This window comes from Salvelinus namaycush, chromosome 32, assembly GCF_016432855.1.
Source record: "Salvelinus namaycush isolate Seneca chromosome 32, SaNama_1.0, whole genome shotgun sequence".
Classification (NCBI taxonomy): Eukaryota; Metazoa; Chordata; class Actinopteri; order Salmoniformes; family Salmonidae; genus Salvelinus; species Salvelinus namaycush.
In genome coordinates, this window is record NC_052338.1 from 1,464,642 (window position 1) to 1,482,573 (window position 17,932).

A 17,932-nucleotide genomic window follows, 5' to 3' on the forward strand; every position below is an offset into this window, starting at 1 on the left:
AGTGACATGCACTGTGTACAAAACATGAAGAACATTTACCTAATATTGAGTTGCAGGGCTGTGTTCCAAACAAAACAACTATAAGTGTGCTTGCTCGAGTTCATCAACGGCACAGCTAGGAGAGCTCAAAAAAGCACCTTACAGTTGGAGACTCTTCTTTGAGTCATAAAAGTGCATTGAATTTACTTACTGTGCATACTTTGGAGAGCTGTGTGGCCACTTGGATACACCAGTTTGACCTCTCAAACCTTTGGCATTTTTTTTTAATGATGCACCTACCCCAAATTTTCCGATAATATTGTTACTGAATGTATCCAGAGTATTTTCAGATTTCATTTCAACAAATGCATTGGAAGGTACAGTAAATGTAAACTGTACATAAAATCAGCGTCATGTTTAGACTCAGTCTTGTGTCAGGTGAACTGCTGTGTCCTCATCATTTTCCCACAATCTCCTAACTGTTCCCTTTTAATTGCTACCATGGGTATGCATATGCTTTCCACATTTCTTCTGTAAAAAACATTTCAATTTAGCCCTATCCATATATGCTCATTCCCAAGAGTGTAAAGGGTTAAAAGCAGTGCACTACATAGGGAATAGGGTGCCATTGGGGATGTACACATACTCACCAATGGTCATATTTATAGACTCTGGCTCCAGGCCAGTCAGAAACTTCCTACGGAGGCTGATCCCTTCGAAGTCCACGTAGACCCGCCGGAGAACTTCAAACCCATTCTCAGACACCATCTGGAGAGGGGAAACGGGAGTGCAAATCCTGAGACATAAGTTTGGATGCCGCTGACAAGTCACAGTGAAAGTGGTGGTGCGCACTGTTGGATAGATAACCGTTTCGGTTTGTGTGCGCCTCAGCCCATTTCTAAAAGTTCACCTTCTCACTGACGAGGTCGCGGTGCCTTGAGCAGAAGACCTTCCTGTCCTCCTGGAAGACACAGTTGCGGGCGCGGGCGCACATGAAGTGGTAGTTACTCTGACAGGACGAGAGACAGCAGCCAACCGTCGCCCCCGCCTGGCCACAACGCTCACAGCGCTGTAGGGAAGATATGTACAATGAGTAAGAGAAAAGAAAACAGAATGAGAACGACTAGCAGAAAACTCACTGAACTAAATGGGCATAGCAGACTTGACAAAACAATTCTATCTTTGGAACAATAAAGCTGCTATTATTTTACGGCAATGTTAAAAACAGGAAACTGCACACCTATGCCTGAATACAAAGTCTATTGGGAAAGGATGTACTCCAGCTTTGATATGTGGGAAGTGTCCCAAATACCACCCTATTCCCTACATAGTCCACTATGGGCCCTGGTCAAAAGTAGTGCACTTTATAGGAAACAGGGTGCCATTTGAGGCGCATCTATGGTGATGTTCAATGCATTCTTACCATGTGGCGCCCCCTGGAGACAGCACTGTGTACTTGGAGTAGAGCTCCGTTGTCTTCGTACACCTCAGCGGACCACAGGCAGCAGTTGACGTGGGCCCACTCGTTCTGCCCCAGGAACAGCATCCTGCCTGCGTCCTTCAATAAAAACGAGGAAATTCAGATTTAGAGTGGACCTGAGACAACATTCTGGGATGTCTGAATAGCTGCTAATACCATTACTGTGGGTATAATGTATTACAGAAGTGTTTCACAACTCCGATCCTTGAGTACCCCTAACAGAATACATTTTTGGTTTAGCCGAAAAGAATAACAAACTCAACTAGTCATGTGCTTGTTGATTAGTTCACTAATTGAATTGGGTGTATGGCCACAACAAAAATACTTTCTCTTTGTCAGTCATCTTCGGTACAACACACTATGGAGGAGTCGCACACTCACGACTTCGGTTGAAGGATCTACAATCATGCTCGACAAGGCCAATGAAATACACGGCTCACTGGAAGCCCCTCCTTCCACATGTGATAAGCGTGAGACTCGGATTCATTCTTTCAATTATTCCACTCTTCACCTTGGTGTGAACAGGTACATTTCACAGTACTAAAACAAACAATTGGAACACGAGACTGTCTTATGTTGCGCCAACTTAACTGTCCCTTAGGTTGCAGAGCGTGCTCACCCCCGGCACGTTGTGTGCTGTAGTTTATGATTAGGAAACTTATGAGAACAGTACAAACAATGAGTTATTCTTCTAATTGCTTGGCCTGACTTCAGCAATAGGTAAGATAGCTAACGAAACCGAAACGACAAGGTGGGTTTGGATTTGCGACCACGCCCCCAATTAATTAATAGCTATCCAGGTTTGTTGTCTTGTGTCTTGGTGCATGCTCAGGCCGCCCTCGCTCTAATCAGTTTGTGTGCGAGACTAGGGGACGGCTGGGGCTTGGTGTTCCAGATGACTTCCTCTCCCGGCTGCCCGTACCTCGACAAAGTCGGAGTTGCGGGACACGGAGATGGGTTGGGTCGTTGGGCGGGTCAAATGTCTCCCGGCTCCTGTGCGCTCTGTTGCCAGTTATAGGAGGCTACTTGAAGAGAGAGGATGACCAGGTTCTGTCTGTGTGCCTTGGTTAAGCACCGCTTGCCTCTCTTCTCAGAAGTGTCCGGGTTCCACCTCAGTGAGTCCTACGACTCGAGACCAGGCTAGCTAACAAGCGCTGCATAGTGTGCTAGCCAGGTTAGCTAACTTGTAAAGGCGAGCTAGCTACTACCATCCAGAAGGCGAGGTCAGTACAGGTGCATCAAAGTTAGGACCGAGAGACTGAAAAACAGCTTCTATCTCAAGGCCATCAGACTGCTAAACAGCAATCACTAACTCAGAGAGGCTGCTCCCTACATTGAGACCCAATCACTGGCCACTTTAATAAATGGATCACTAGTCACTTTATACAATGCACTCTAAATAATGACACTTTAATATTGTTCACATATCTTACATTACTCATATCACATGTATATACTGTATTTTATACCATCTATTGCACCTCTCGGCCATCACTCATCCATATACTTACATGTACATATTCTCATTCACCCCTTTAGATTTGTGTATTAGGTAGTTGTTGGGGAATTGTTAAGATTACTTGTTAGATATTACTGCACTGTCAGAACTAGAAGCACAAGCATTTCGCATTAACATCTGCTAACCATGTCTGTGACAAATAAATTTAGATTTGATTTTAGCCATTCCAGCTTCCTAATGGTGGAATTGCTTGGGTAACCCTCCTGTTTAGTGTACGTAGCCAGCATTAAGTTGCTTGGTTATTCTAAACCGACCGTGTTGCAGTCAGAGGCTAGCTAGCCTAGCTTAAACTAGAAGCCTTAGCATGGCTAAATTCAGTTAGCATGCATAACTTCCGGCAAATAAAGCTTATCAGCTTTCCGCCAGTGATACGGCAATCATATTCCCATTTCAAATTCTTGGAGTTGGAGGGAGTGGAGGAAGCGGGGCATGCAGGCACCTCAGATGAGGAAGCAGCCGCCAAGCACTTGGCTCGGGTAACCCCCAGAGCGAGGGACCTTAGCACGGGTCTGATCGACCGGTGAGCCCCACCACAAACATATTACTGTGGCGTCAGTGCCCCCCACGTTTGGTTACAGCAAAACGGGGTGCTAGACATTACTGGAGCCCCATGTCCATAAGTGGCAGGGCTTCATCCAGGCTATAATCTCACAGAAGAACAATTTAGCTTGGAAGCTTGTCCATGTTTAAAGCCTCCTCTGTTACCCCGCTTTCCTTGGTGTTCACAGGGTTCAAGGGGTATATCAATCTCCCCAAGGTGAGAGTAATAAGTTGGGCGACTCGCTCTCAGTCCACAAGAAGGCTCATCACTGGGATTCATTACTGATTCCTGCCTGTAGCATTCCTGGAAATTACATTCAATTACCAATTGCCCCGTCTGTTACCACAGAAGGGGTCCATTTTTCAGAGCTGTCTGTCCCTTTTCCAGCTTGGTTGAAAGATTGTGGCACCGGTAACTATGAAAAAGAACAATGAACCAATCTCTCCCAGTCCATATGGTGGCATCCAGCTCCTTCAGATGGCACTTGACGGGAGGCTCGCTGTCGGCTCCAAACAATGGTGTGCATGGATCATGCGAACAGTGACGTCGGGGTACAGGCTACAACTTTTGCGCATCCCCCACGCTTCAGCGACGTCATCAGGTCGACTGTTTCTGGGGCCTTAGAGCCCGTTTTGAGGAAGGGAATAACCTCCCGTCTCCAGACGCAGGTAATCCGAGAAGCCTCTATGTCAGATCCAGGACCCTGGTTGTGCGGTTGTCTCAGACTGGTCTCTAAACCAATTGCGCCCACATGGGACTTGGCCCTGATCCTCCACTACAAAATCTCCCTGCTCATGACTTTGGTCATGGTTAAACATGCTGCCAGGGGTCCGGCAGCATCTTGGGCGTTGTTTAAATGGTTGAGTGTAGGATTCATTTGTGCTGCAGCGAGTTGGGCTTCACCACATACTTTTGTGATGTTTTATTGCTTGGATGTCACTGCTCCCAGTGCAGCCCAGTGTGCTTACGGCTGGGACGGGGAAAGTGTGCACGATACCCAGACTGCCGCATCTGGCGGGGTCAGGTCTGGGTGGTCTGGCACGGGCAGTTTAATTTAGTATCCGTTGGGCTCAGCTAGGGGTGTGACTATATATCCCCATAGTATGTTGTACTGAAGTTGACTGAATGAAAGGGAACGTAACTTTATGACTATAACTACTGTTCCCTGAAGGAGGGAAACGAGATACAACTCCTGTTTAGCCCCACACTGCCCGTTCCTGGGCTGAGTGAAGGAATGAATCCGAGCCTCACGCTTATCACCTGTGGAAGGCGGAGCTTCCAGCAAGGTGTGGATTTCAGGCGGTTGTGGATCCTTCAACCGAAGTAACGAGAGTGCGACTCCCCCATAGTGTGTTGTACCTCGTTTCCCTTCTTCATGGAACAGTAGTTATAGTCATCAAGTTACGTTCTGTTTGAGATACTCAAGAACCGAAGTTGAGAAACACTGTACTACAGTACCCATAATGCTCTATTTATGGTTTTATCTTAGTAAAGATGTTTCTGAAGCCAACACAATGGTGTCCCGTCTCCTTATCAATACAATTACTGTGTGGGATCAGTACAGAGGGGGGAGGGAAACTCACGTTGGGTGTGGCGTCTCCACATTGTTGGCAGAGTGCACACTGCCTCTCATCTTTGGTCCAGTCGAGTTCCAGGGCCCCGGTTAGAGCACAATGTGTACCTACTCAAGATAGACCAAACACATTCATTAATCATTGAATTGATTCACATTGTTAGGATGACGTAAAAAGCTAGATCACCATCAGTCCTTGTACTCAATTACTTTACGCACAACAAACATCTTCTTGTGCCGGTGAATGTGGTTAAATCTAAGTCTGCTTTGAGACAGGACATAGGCTTACAGAGGGAGTGATAGATATATAATATAATGCACTACTGTTGACCAGAGCCCTATGCCTATGACCAGACCCCCTATTTGAGACACAGCCAAAGACTCCATACCTTGGGATTTGAATGGGAGGCTCTCCAGAGCCCGGGACTGATGGGTGGTGACTGAGTACAGGGAAGGGATGCTGATCTCCTGCTGGAGGCACCCTGAGCCCCTGGTAACTTGGTATGTCCTCTCCAGCCACTGTGCATAGCTGTGCTCCTTAGAGGGTGGAAGAACTGCCTCAGGGAGCATACCACTGAGACAGAAGAAAAGGGGGGGAGACTTGTTCAGCAACAGAGCCTTTTAAATTTTTATTTATTTATTTATTTAACCAGGTAAGCCAGTTGAGAACAAGTTCTCATTTACAACTGCGACCTGGCCAAGATAAAGCAAAGCAGTGTGACAAACAGAGTTACACATGGAATAAACAAACGTACAGTCAATAACACAATAGAAAAGTCTATATACAGTGTGTGAAAATCAAGTAAGATTAGAGAGGAAATGCAATAAAGAGGCCGTAGTGGCGAAAAATTACAATTTCGCAAATTAACACTGGAGTGATAGATGTGCAAGTAGAGATACTGGGGTGCAAAGGAGCAAAAAAAATGAAAAAATATAAAATAAATAACAATATGGGATGAGGTAGTTGGATGGGCTATTTACAGATGGGCTATGTACATGTGCAATGATCTGTAAGCTGCTCTGATAGCTGATGCTTAAAGTTAGTGAGGGAGATCTCCAGCTTCAGTGATTTTTGCAGTTCGTTCCAGTCATTGGCAGCAGAGAACTGAAAGGAAAGGCGGCCAAAGGAGGAATTGGCTTTGGGGGTGACCAATGAGATATACCTGCTGGAGCTCGTGCTACGGGTGGGTGCTGCTATGGTGACCAGTGAGCTGAGATAAGGCGGGACTTTACCTAGCAAGGACTTATAGATGACCTGGAGCCAGCGGGTTTGGCGACGAATATGAAGCGAGGGCCAGCCAACGAGAGCATACAGGTTGCAGTGGTGGGTAGTATATGGGGCTTTGGTGACAAAACGGATGGCACTGTGATAGCAAATGGGATGCAGTCTGAGTAGAGTGTTGGAGGCTATTTTGTAAATGACATCGCTGAAGTCAAGGATCGGTAGGATAGTCAGTTTTATGAGAGTATGTTTGGCAGCATGAGTGAAGGATGCTTTGTGGCGAAATAGGAAGCTGATTCTAGATTTAATTTTGTATTGGAGATGCTTAATATGAGTCTGGAAGGAGCGTTTACAGTCTATCCAGACACCTAGGTATTTGTAGTTGTCCACATATTCTAAGTCAGAACTGTCCAGAATAGTGATGCTAGGCGGGCGGGCAGCGATCGGTTGAAGAGCATGCATTTAGTTTTACTTGCATTTAAGACCAGTTGGAGGCCACGGAAGGAGAGTTGTATGGCATTGAAGCTTATCTGCAGGTTAGTTAACAGTGTCCAAAGAAGGGCCAGAAGTATACAGAATTGTGTCGTCTGCGTAGAGGTGGATCAGAGAATCACCAGCCGCAAGAGCGACATCATTGATGTATACAGAGAAAAGAGTCGGCCTGAGAACTGAACCCTGTGGCACCCCCATAGAGACTGCCAAAGGTCCGGACAACAGGCCCTCCGATTTGACACACTGAACTCTATCTGAGAAGTAGGTGGTGAACCAGGCGAGGCAGTCATTTGAGAAACCAAGGCTGTTGAGTCTGCCGATAAGAATGCGGTGATTGACAGAGTCACAGTATTGACTATTGTCGATGGCAATTATGATATCGTTTAGGACCTTGAGCGTGGCTGAGGTGCACCCATGACCAGCTCGGAAACCAGATTGCATAGTGGAGAAGGTACGGTGGGATTCGAAATGGTCGGTGATCTGTTTGTTAACTTGGCCTTTGAAGACCTTAGAAAAGGCAGGGTAGGATAGATATAGGTCTGTAACAGTTTGGGTCTAGTGTCTTCCCCTTTGAAGATGGGGATTACCGCGGCAGCTTTCCAATCTCTGGGGATCTCAGACGATACGAAAGAGGTTGAACAGGCTAGTAATAGGGGTTGCAAAAATTACAGCGGATCATTTTAGAAGGAGAGGGTCCAGATTGTCTAGCCCAGCTGATTTGTAGGGGTGCAGATTTTGCAGCTCTTTCAGAACATCAGCTATCTGGATTTGGGTGAAGGAGAAATGGGGAGGCTAGGGCAAGTTGCTGTGGGGGGTGCAGAGCTGTTGAACCGGGGTAGGGGTAGCCAGGTGGAAAGCAAGGCCAGCCGTAGAAAAATGCTTATTGAAATACTCGATAATCGCAGATTTATCAGTGGTGACAGTGTTTCCTAGCCTCAGTGCAGTGGGAGAAGGTGCTCTTATACTCAATGGACTGTACAATATCCCAGAACTTTTTGGAGTTTGTGCTACAGGATGCAAATTTCTGTTTGAAAAAGCTAGCCTTTGCTTTCCATTCAGGCCAAGGAGTTGCTTTTTTTGAAGTATTCTTTGCTAGCTTTTCAAAAATAAGTATTCTATGCCTGCTTTATCTTTCTGAAGGCAAAACTATTTATTGTCATAGTTGGTTCGTTCAGGGAGATTCCCTTTTGTCTTCTTGGCGGAAATGTGAGTAAGAACAACAATATCAAAAACCGGTCAAAATCGATAACATACACCGTCATACGGTCTTACACATAGTGTATCCATTTACCTTGGGAAATCTTTGGAGATTGGGTCCCACATTTTCTGATCCTGGCTATGAAACCAACTGAAAGTCTCCTCCAGCAACTGAAAGGACATAGATACAGTGCATTCGGAGAGTATTCAGACACCTTGACTCTTCCCACATTTTGTTACATTAAAGCATTATTCTAAAATTCATTAAATTGTTTTTTCCTCCTCAATCTATACAAAATACCCCATAATGACAAAGCAAAAAGTGTTTTTTAGAAATATATAAATAAATAAAACTTAAATATCACATTTACATAAGTATTCAGACCTTTTACTCAGTACTTTGTTGAAGCACCTTTGGCGGAGATTACAGCCTTGAGTCTTTGATTGAGAGGGGTTGAGTTAAATGCGGAAGACACATTTCAGTTGAATGCATTCAGTTGTACAACTGACTAGGTATCCCCCTTTCCTTTCCCTTTCTTGGGTATGACACTAAGTTTGGCACAACTGTATTTCAGGAATTTCTCCCATTCTTCTCTGCAGATCCTCTCAAGCTGTCAGGTTGGCTGGGGAACATCGCTGCACAGCCATTTTCAGGTCTCTCCAGAGATGTTCAATCGGTTTCAAGTCCGGGCTCTGGCTACGCCACTCAAGGACGTTCAGAGACTTGTCCCAAAGCCACTCCTGCGTTGTCTTGGCTGTGTACTTAGGGTTGTTATCCTGTTGGAAGGTGAACCTTCGCCCCAGTCTGAGGTCCTGAGTGCTCTGGAGCAGGTTTTCATCAAGGATTGCGCTGTACTTAACTAGTCTCCGCCGCTGATAAACATCCCCACAGCATGATGCTGCCACCACCATGCTTCACTGTAGGGATGGTGCCAGGTTTCCTCTAGACGTGACCCTTTGCATTCAGGCCAAAGAGTTGAATCTTGGTTTCATCAGATCAGAGAATCTTGTTTCTCATGGTCAGAGTCCTTTAGGTGCCTTTTGGCAAACTCCAAGCGGGCACTCATGTGCCTTTCACTGAGGAGTGGCTTCTGTCTGGCCACTCTACCACAAAGCCCTGATTGGTGGAGTGCTGCAGAGATGGTTGTCCTTCTGGAAGGTTCTCCCATCTCCACAGAGGAACTCTGGAGCTCTGTCAGAGTGACCTTCGGGATCTTGATCTTGTAGGCCCTTCTCCCCCAATTGCTCAGTTTGGCCAGGTAGCCAGATCTAGGAAGAGCGTTGGTGGTGCCAAACTTCTTCCATTTAAGAATGATGGAGGCCACTGTATTCTTTGGGACCTTCAAAGCTGCAGAAATGTTTGGTAGCCTTCCCCAGATCTGTGCCGCGACACGATCCTGTCTCTGAGCTTTACGGACAATTCCTCCGACCTCATGGCTTGGTTTTTGCTTCTGACATGCACTGTCAACAGTGGGACCTTACATAGACAGGTGTGCCTTTCCAAATCATGTCCAATCAATTTAATTTAATCACAGGTGGACACCAATCAAGTTGTAGAAACATCAAGGATGATCAATGGAAACAGGATGCACCTGAGCTCAATTTCGAGCCTCATAGCAAAGGGTCTGAATACTTAGGTACATTTTTTATTTAGTTTTTAATCTAAAAACCTGTTTTCGCTTTGTCATTATGGGGTATTGTAAATGTATTTAATACGTTTTAGAATAAGGCTGTAAAGTAACATTTTGAAAAAGGGAAGGGGTCTGAATACTTTCCGAACGCACTCAGTGTGTGATCTTTATACATCGTTAAAGAGAGGCAATATGCAAGGAGTTCATACACAAAAATATTATTTTAGAGTTATTTTATTCGGTTTTATTGAGGCAATTAATAAAATAACATAAAAGAGCTCAGAAAGTATTTTTTTATGCGGACTATACTAAAATATCAGAGTAAATATGCAAATATTTATATAATGTAGAGATATGACGCAGTATGGCCCATAACAAATGTCTATAGCATTAATGGAGGAAAGGTCTTTCTACTAACCTTCAGGTAGTGAGACCTGGCCAAACAGGTGGGCCTCAGGTCCTCAGGGAGAGACTCCTCCTCCTTTAGCCACTTCCTCATCACCATGACAACATCCTCATGGAATGATTTCTGATTGGTAGACAAGAGCAGGAAAAACAGGTGTCAAGTTTAGGAGACGGATGTATTGTTGTACAATATATGTGAGATTAAATTTACTGTATGGAGTCTTCCCTCCCATTAGAACATCTATAAGAGCATCTGCTAAATGACCAAAATGTATATAAAGTGATCAGATTGTGGTCTGAAAAGAGCTACGTGATTCACAGTGGAACATTGATGCCATGAAAGCAAAATTACCAACCTCTAGGTCTTAATATAGTTTTCATGTGACATAATTCAAATGTTTATAAAGGACTGGGGTCTCTCACCAGTGAAGTGTACTGGCCGCCTGTACATTTTTGACCCACGGCATGTAGGTCACAGATGGGCTGCTGTTGGTCCCTGAAAGCATTTAGTTCCGTGGATTCCTCACACTGCAGAAAACAAAAGAACAGCATAGTACCGTAAAATGGAGACCGCCGTCAGAGGGTCAGGGATATACAATCCATAAGACAGTCTAAACATGTAAAAGTTAAATATTTTTATACTTGATTTTGGATATAGAGAAAAGCCATGTTATGAAAGTGAGAGAGTATGTTACGAGTATCTGACTCGTGACTACTTGACGTCTTTACTGTGATGGCGGCAGACATTACCTCTCTGCAGGTAATCAGGTGCTGGGCGGAGGAGTCAGAGAGGAGGTTGGTCAGCACATTCTCTAGCCCCGCCCTCAGCCTTTCCTTCAGCGCCTCCTTCCAGAATCTGGGCTGTGATTGGCTGCAGCGTGTACAGGAATATACTACGCTCTCTGGCAGGCTGGACATGATCTCATACAGGTCATCTGGGAGACAGAAGAGAAGCAGAATTTCAATGTAATGGAGTGGGTTTATAGTGAGATAGTTGTTCTGATCCCTTAAGTTAGGGCCTGCCTGAACAATTGGCCCAGCGTCGTCCAGGTTAGGCCAGTACATGCCATCATTGTAAATAAGAATTTGTTTTTAACTGACTTGCCTAGTTAAATAAAGGTGAAATAAAATGAAATATTTGAGGTGGCATCGTCCCCTACACATACTGCTAACAGGGGTGGTCACCCCTTTGCCTGGAGAACTACCCTCTTGCAGGATTTGGTTCCAGTTCTTATATCCAACACACCTGATTCTACCAATGAGATGCTCCCTGGAACCTTGATTAGCTGGATAAGGCGTTTGTATAGGGCGAGAGCAAAAGCCTGCATACCCAGTAACACTAATGAGTGTCGGCCACCCCTGTTGTACATCCCCTTGATAAAGACAGTTTCAAAGCTGAAACATTAGTGTCACTCACCAGAGAGTCCTTCACATTTAGAATGTACCCAGTGGCTACACCTGGAGCACTCCATCATCTGGCTGTTGTGGTCCTTCTCCTCGTAACACTTGGAGCAGATGGTGCAGAAGTTCCCTTGTGAAACAAATAAGAAACAAAATCAGATGTCCCCAAGTAATCAATGATTAAATACATTTCAAAAATGCCAGTAGGGGGTTGACAGAGTCATCTGGTCTTTCGACCTATCGAAATAAAAAAAAGTTTAAATAAAATCAACCTATACAGTGAATTCGGAAAGTATTAAGACCACTTGACTTTTTCCACATTGTTACATTACAGCCTTATTCTAAAATTCATTAAAAACTAAATTTAAAAAAAAGACAAAGTAAAAAAAGTTTAGAAATGTTTGCAAACGTATAAAAATAACAAAAAAAACTGAAAAAGTACATTTACATAAGTATTGATGAGTCTGAGTCTTAATTATCAGGTAATCTATTGAAATTGTAACCTTTATTTAACTAGGCAAGTCAGTTAAGAACAAATTCTTATTTACAATGACGGCCTACTCTGTCCAAACCCGGACGACGCTGGGCCAATTGTGCGCCGCCCTATAGAACTGCCAATCACGGCCGGATGTGTGACAGCCTGGAATCGAACAAGGGTCGAACACCTCTTGCACTGAGATGCAGTGCCTTAGACCGCTGTGCCACTCGGGAGCCCTATTGAGTGCCATGGCCTGGTTTCTACACCAGAAGTTAATGGTTATCTGTAGGAGGAATGTACAGTTGAAGTCGGAAGTTTACATGCACTTAGGTCGGAGTCATTAAAAGTAATTTTTCAACCACTCCAAATTTCTTGTTAACTTCTTTGGGGTAGGGGGCAGGATTTTCACGTCCGGATGAAAAGCATGCCCAGAGTAAACGGCCTGCTACAAAGCCATAAAAGCTAGAATATGCATATTATTAGTAGATTTGGATAGAAAACACTGAAGTTTCTAAAACTGTTTGAATGATGTCTGAGTATAACAGAACTCATATGGCAGGCAAAAACCTGAGAAAAAATCCAACCAGGAAGTGGGAAATCTGAGGCTGGTCGATTTTCAACTCAGCTCCTATTGAAGATACAGTGGGATATGGTAATGTTGCACTTCCTAAGGCTTCCACTAGATGTCAACAGTCTTTAGAACCTTGTCTGATGCTTCTACTGTGAAGTGGGGCCGAAGGAGAGGGGAATGAGTAAGGTCTATCATGACCTGAACATGAGCTGACCATGTGCGTTCATGTGAGAGCGAGCTCTGTTCCATCACACTTCTGAAGACAAAAGGAATACTCCGGTTGGATCATTATTGAAGAATGTTAAAAACATCCTAAAGATTGATTCAATACTTCGTTTGTCATGTTTTTACGGACTGTAATATACATTTTTTTACTTTTCGTCCGTACTTTCCGCTGGACTTGCCCGCGCGTCGCGAGTTTGGAAAGTGTACTGAACGCTAGAACAACAAGGAGGAATTTGGACATAAATGGACATTATCGAACAAAACAAACATTTATTGTGGAACTGGGATTCCTGGGAGTGCATTCTGATGAAGATCAAAGGTAAGTGAATGTTTAAAATGTTATTTCTGACTTCTGTTGACTGCATAATATGGCGGATATATTTGTGTCTTGATTGGGCTCTGAGCGCCGACTCAGATTATTGCATGGTTTGCTTTTTCCGTAAAGCTTTTTTGAAATCTGACACAGGAGAAGTGCATCTAAAATTCCATGCATAACAGTTGTGTCTTTTAGCAATGTTTATTATGAGTATTCCTGTAAATTGGTGTGGCTCTCTGCAAAATCAAAGGATGTTTTGGAACTTCTGAACGTAAGGCACCAATGTAAAAACTCAGATTTTTGGATATAAATATGAACTTTACCAAACAAAACATACATGTATTGTGTAACATGAAGTCCTATGGAGTGTCATCTGATGAAGATCATCAAAGGTTAGTGATTCATTTTATCTATATTTCTGCTTTTTGTGAATCCTCTTTGGCTGGAAAAATGGCTGTGTTATTCTGTAAATAGGCACTCACCTAACATAATCGTTTGGTTTGCTTTCGTCGTAAAGCCTTTTTGAAATCGGACACTGTGGCTGGATTTACAACAAGTGTATCTTTAAAATTGTGTAAAATACATGTATGTTTGAGGAATTTTAATTATGGGATTTCTGTTTTGAATTTGGTGCCCTGCAGTTTCACTGGCTGTTGAAGAGGTGGGACGCTCCCGTCTAGAGAGGTTAAGTACTGCAGTGCATCTCCTCATGGACTGCACCAGATTTTCCAGTTCTTGCTGTGAGATGTTGCCCCACTCTTCCACAAGCAAGTTTCTGGACATTTCTGGGGGGAATGGTCCTAGCCCCCACCCCCCGATCCAACAGCTCCAGACGTGCTCAATGGAATTGAGATCCGGGCTCTTCGCTGGCTGTGGCAGAACACTGACATTCATGTCTTGTAGGAAATCACGCACAGAATGAGCAGTATGGCTGGTGGCATTGTCATGCTATAGGGTCATGTCAGGATGAGCCTGCAGGAAAGGTACCACATGAGGGAGGAGGATGTCTTCACTGTAACGCACATCATTGAGATTGCCTGCAATGACAACAAGCTCAGTTCGATGATGCTGTGACACAGCCCCAGACCATGACGGACCCTCCACCTCCAAATTGATCCCGCTCCAGAGTACAGGACTCGGTGTAACGCTCATTCCTTCGTCAACAAACGCGAATCCAAACATCATCCATGGTGAGACAAAACCGCGACTCGTCAGTGAAGAGCACTTTTTACCAGTCTTGTCTGGTCCAGCTACGGTGGATTTGTGCCCATAGGCGACGTTGTTGCCGGTGATGTCTGGTGAGGACCTGCCTTTACAACAGGCCTTACAAGCCCTTAGTCCAGCCTCTCTCAGCCTATTGCGGACAGTCTAAACACTGATGAAGGGTTTGTGCGTCCCTGGTGTAACTCGGTCAGTTGTTGTTGTTGCCATCCTGTACCTGTCCCGCAGGTGTGATGTTTGGATGTACCAATCCTGTGCAGGTGTTGTTACACGTGGTCTGCCACTGCGAGGACGATCAACTGTCTGTCATGTCTCCCTGTAGCGCTGTCTTAGGCATGTCACAGTACGGACATTGCAATTTATTGCCCTGGCCACATCTGCAGTCCTCATGCCTCCTTGGAGCATGCCTAAGGCACGTTCACACAGATGAGCAGGGACCCTGGGCATCTTTCTTTTGGTGTTTTTCAGTGTCAGGAGAAAGGCCTCTTTAGTGTCCTAAGTTTTCATAACTGTGACCTTAATTGCCTACCGTCTGTAAGCTGTTAGTGTCTTAACGACCATTCCACAAGTGCATGTTCATTAATTGAGCATGGGAAACAGTGTTTAAACACTTTACAATGAAGATCTGTGAAGTTATGGATTTTTACAAATTATCTTTGAAAGATAGGGTCCTGAAAAAGGGACGTTACTTTTTTTTTGCTGAGTTTATGTATATACTGTATTCTATGCCGCTCTGACATTGCCCGTCCATATATTTTTCATTCCATTACTTTACTTAGATTTTTATTTATTGTTGTGAAATTGTTAAATATTACTTGTTAGATATTTCTGCACTGTTGGAGCTAGAAACACAAGCTTTTAGCTACACCCGCAATAACATCTGATAAACACGTGTATGTGACAAATACATTTTTATTTGATACATCTTCAATTTCTCAGAGATCATTTCGTTCACTTTGTTCTCAGACTCCATCCAGGTCTCATGTGGAGATTCTGCTATTCCGTCCTCAACCATGTTGTTCAGCCTTGATTGTCACTTGATTGTCATTTCTCCGTCATTGTTATTATGGATTCACACACAGAACTAATGTCCTCTCTCAATGACTTAGATTGTTGTCATCTTGCCATTCTCCTGTTTCTATCGAGCTGACCATGGGAGAACTGCAAACTGTTCTTCAGGTCCTGGACCTCTCTGGTCAGGTCATCCATTCTTTTATTAGTTGAATCCACCAGTATTGGACAAAACACTTAGGTTACTCTGTTTATCCTCGCAGCTCCAGACAAGGGAGGTCACAATGTAAATACATTACACACAGACCCACACACATACTATTCATAATCAGTTGTGGGTCCTTACTCTTAAAAAGAAAGAGCGCCAGCACACTCTAGGAGCTCAGATGCAATCATTTATTAACCAACGTTTCAACAGTCACGCTTGATTTCATTAAATTATCTGTAAATCTAAATAGAACATAAAAAGCATAAATGGATACGATATGATCATAGATACAATTTGGCTACATAGGCCTACAAACATTATTTACAATGGAGAGCAAAAACACAAGTCACAAGAATGGCTTCAGTTCAAAGTCTACGTTGAGACTGAGGGGCCAAGGGTCTTTAAATTAAAGATCCAGGCGGCCTCTCGATTTAAAATTGTCAAGGTCACCCCCTCTCCTAGGGAGGGTGACGTGTTCGATGCCGATATAGCGAAGGGCCGAAATAAAGTGGTTCGCAACTTGGTACGTTGAGTTTCTACTCAACATTGACAGGAGCTCTGCAAACAAAAGATGACTGAATTCACAAAACCCGTAAATGGTATGAAATAAACCAAAACATGTTTCTCATAAGCATAGGTTGTGTGTCTGCAAACAGCGTGTTCATGACAATAAGAACGGTAAAAGACTGTAATAATAATATATTGAATGCATTAACAGAAATTACCATAAACATTGTAGATTAGAAATTATAGCAATTAACGGTGAATGTACTACTACTGGTGATATATGTAATGCGGAATTGATTTACTAACAATCAAACGATTAAGTTATGAAACAATGAATGTGCACAAATTGTCGGGAAAGAGCGCATTCAGGAAAGAGATGTGGACTGTGCATCTTAGTCACACTTCCCTTCTTGGACTGTGCCATCCGCAATGGATTAGTCTCGGCCTCCGCAATGGATTAGTTCACTGAGATGGGCGCGAATCAGATCGGTCTGGTGTGCCATAAAAAATATGTTTTTCTGCTGCTCAAAAAAAAAAAAGATCTTGGTCGACCAACAGCCTATCGCCCTAACAATCAACCAGTGGACTGATTGGGGTCCGCCCTAAATGATGGTAAGATCCTGACAAAGTATCAGTCCATCTAAGCGACTGCTCTCATCCCTCTCTTCTTGGCCTGTTCCTGGAGTGTGTATACCTTGCCTTGGTTGACTTGTGATGTGTCTCTGTGTGACTCACTGAGGTCCTACCTTTGCTGTGGAGGGTGCTGCAGTCGGGACAGAGGTCCTGCTCGTGGTTCCAGGCCATGTCCCAGGTCTTCCCTGGGGTCACTCCACAGCTCTTACACCGGATACACGTCATACACACCTGGGACACGGGGGCAGGTAGCCCAGAAGTTAGAGAGATGGACCAGAACTTTAAGGTCGCTGGTTGTCCCAGGCCGGGCGAAGAAAGATGGGAAATTAACTGGCTGAGAACTGAGGATTGCTGGTTTCAGATCATTACTGGAATCCACTATGGTTGTGCCCTTGAGCAAGGCACTTTTCAAACTGGACAATACACTTGCATTGTATGGTATTGACCCACATTACAGTGAAAAACAGTCGTAAATCAGAATGGGGAGAAGAGAAGCTAAACAGCAATAGATGTTAAATTCCTGGTACTTACCCAGGGCATCTTACAGTTGATGGGCTTTGGGTAGGTGGGTCCCAGACAGGAGGGGTGGTAGCAGTTCTGACACCTCCTGCACTGCAACACAGGCTAAAGGAAGTAATAGTACACTTAGAATGTGAAAGTGGGGGTGGGAAAAAAAAAAACACTAGACTACTTAACCTCAGATCCTGCTGACCATACACACCTTGTTGTTCTTGCTCTTACGGCCGCACACGTGGCAGAACTTGCAGCGGCGGCAGCACCAGTTCTCCTTGTTCTTCTCGTGGGGGCGCTCTTCGGGCCAGAGGCAGAAGCTGTGGAAGGGTTCGCAGCACACCTGGCAGTAGATCATCTGAGGTAAGGTGGAAAGGCAGAAGGCAGTCAACTCTCAAAATCAGGATTACACCATATTGCACTAAATCTACTGTTTTACATACAACCCAGTGTAGCTATTCAGTAAACCTATGGAGTCTCCTGTGTGCTTCCTAGTTAATTTCTTTCCCTCAAAACGGTCAGAGTAATACTTATCTACAATGAAATGTGATTATTCGAATGATAATACTGCAAACACAGGCACTGAATAATCTGTGGATGCCTTTCCATGATTACCTCATGGTGTCCTTTGCTGGCACAGAGCAGACAGACAGGCTGAGGCGTGACGGGGACAGAGGTGAGGATACTCAGACCGCCCATCAACCACACGTTCTGGATGGCACAGTCCTCCTGGGAGAGAAACACAATAAGTTAGTGTGAGTTAATAAACTTTGATTTTGCAGGCATTCATTAAGAGTATATGACAGACAAAG

The 17,932-nt window shown here is 44.3% G+C and overlaps 1 protein-coding gene across 1 annotated transcript in view; it reads right to left on the reverse strand.

Moving 5' to 3' along the window:
- LOC120026748 (histone-lysine N-methyltransferase 2A-like) overlaps positions 1–17,932 on the reverse strand; it is a 56,627-nt gene that overhangs the window by 25,345 nt on the left and 13,350 nt on the right. Inside the window, exons 10-23 of the mRNA XM_038971467.1 lie at positions 17,736–17,849; positions 17,332–17,478; positions 17,142–17,234; positions 16,724–16,841; positions 11,457–11,570; positions 10,790–10,974; positions 10,463–10,567; positions 10,053–10,163; positions 8,098–8,174; positions 5,482–5,666; positions 5,103–5,200; positions 1,403–1,537; positions 890–1,048; positions 630–747 (exon numbers count right to left, since the gene is read on the reverse strand). Coding sequence (XP_038827395.1) covers positions 630–747; positions 890–1,048; positions 1,403–1,537; positions 5,103–5,200; positions 5,482–5,666; positions 8,098–8,174; positions 10,053–10,163; positions 10,463–10,567; positions 10,790–10,974; positions 11,457–11,570; positions 16,724–16,841; positions 17,142–17,234; positions 17,332–17,478; positions 17,736–17,849 — 1,759 coding nt within the window. The remainder of the gene's footprint in view (positions 1–629; positions 748–889; positions 1,049–1,402; positions 1,538–5,102; positions 5,201–5,481; positions 5,667–8,097; positions 8,175–10,052; positions 10,164–10,462; positions 10,568–10,789; positions 10,975–11,456; positions 11,571–16,723; positions 16,842–17,141; positions 17,235–17,331; positions 17,479–17,735; positions 17,850–17,932) is intronic.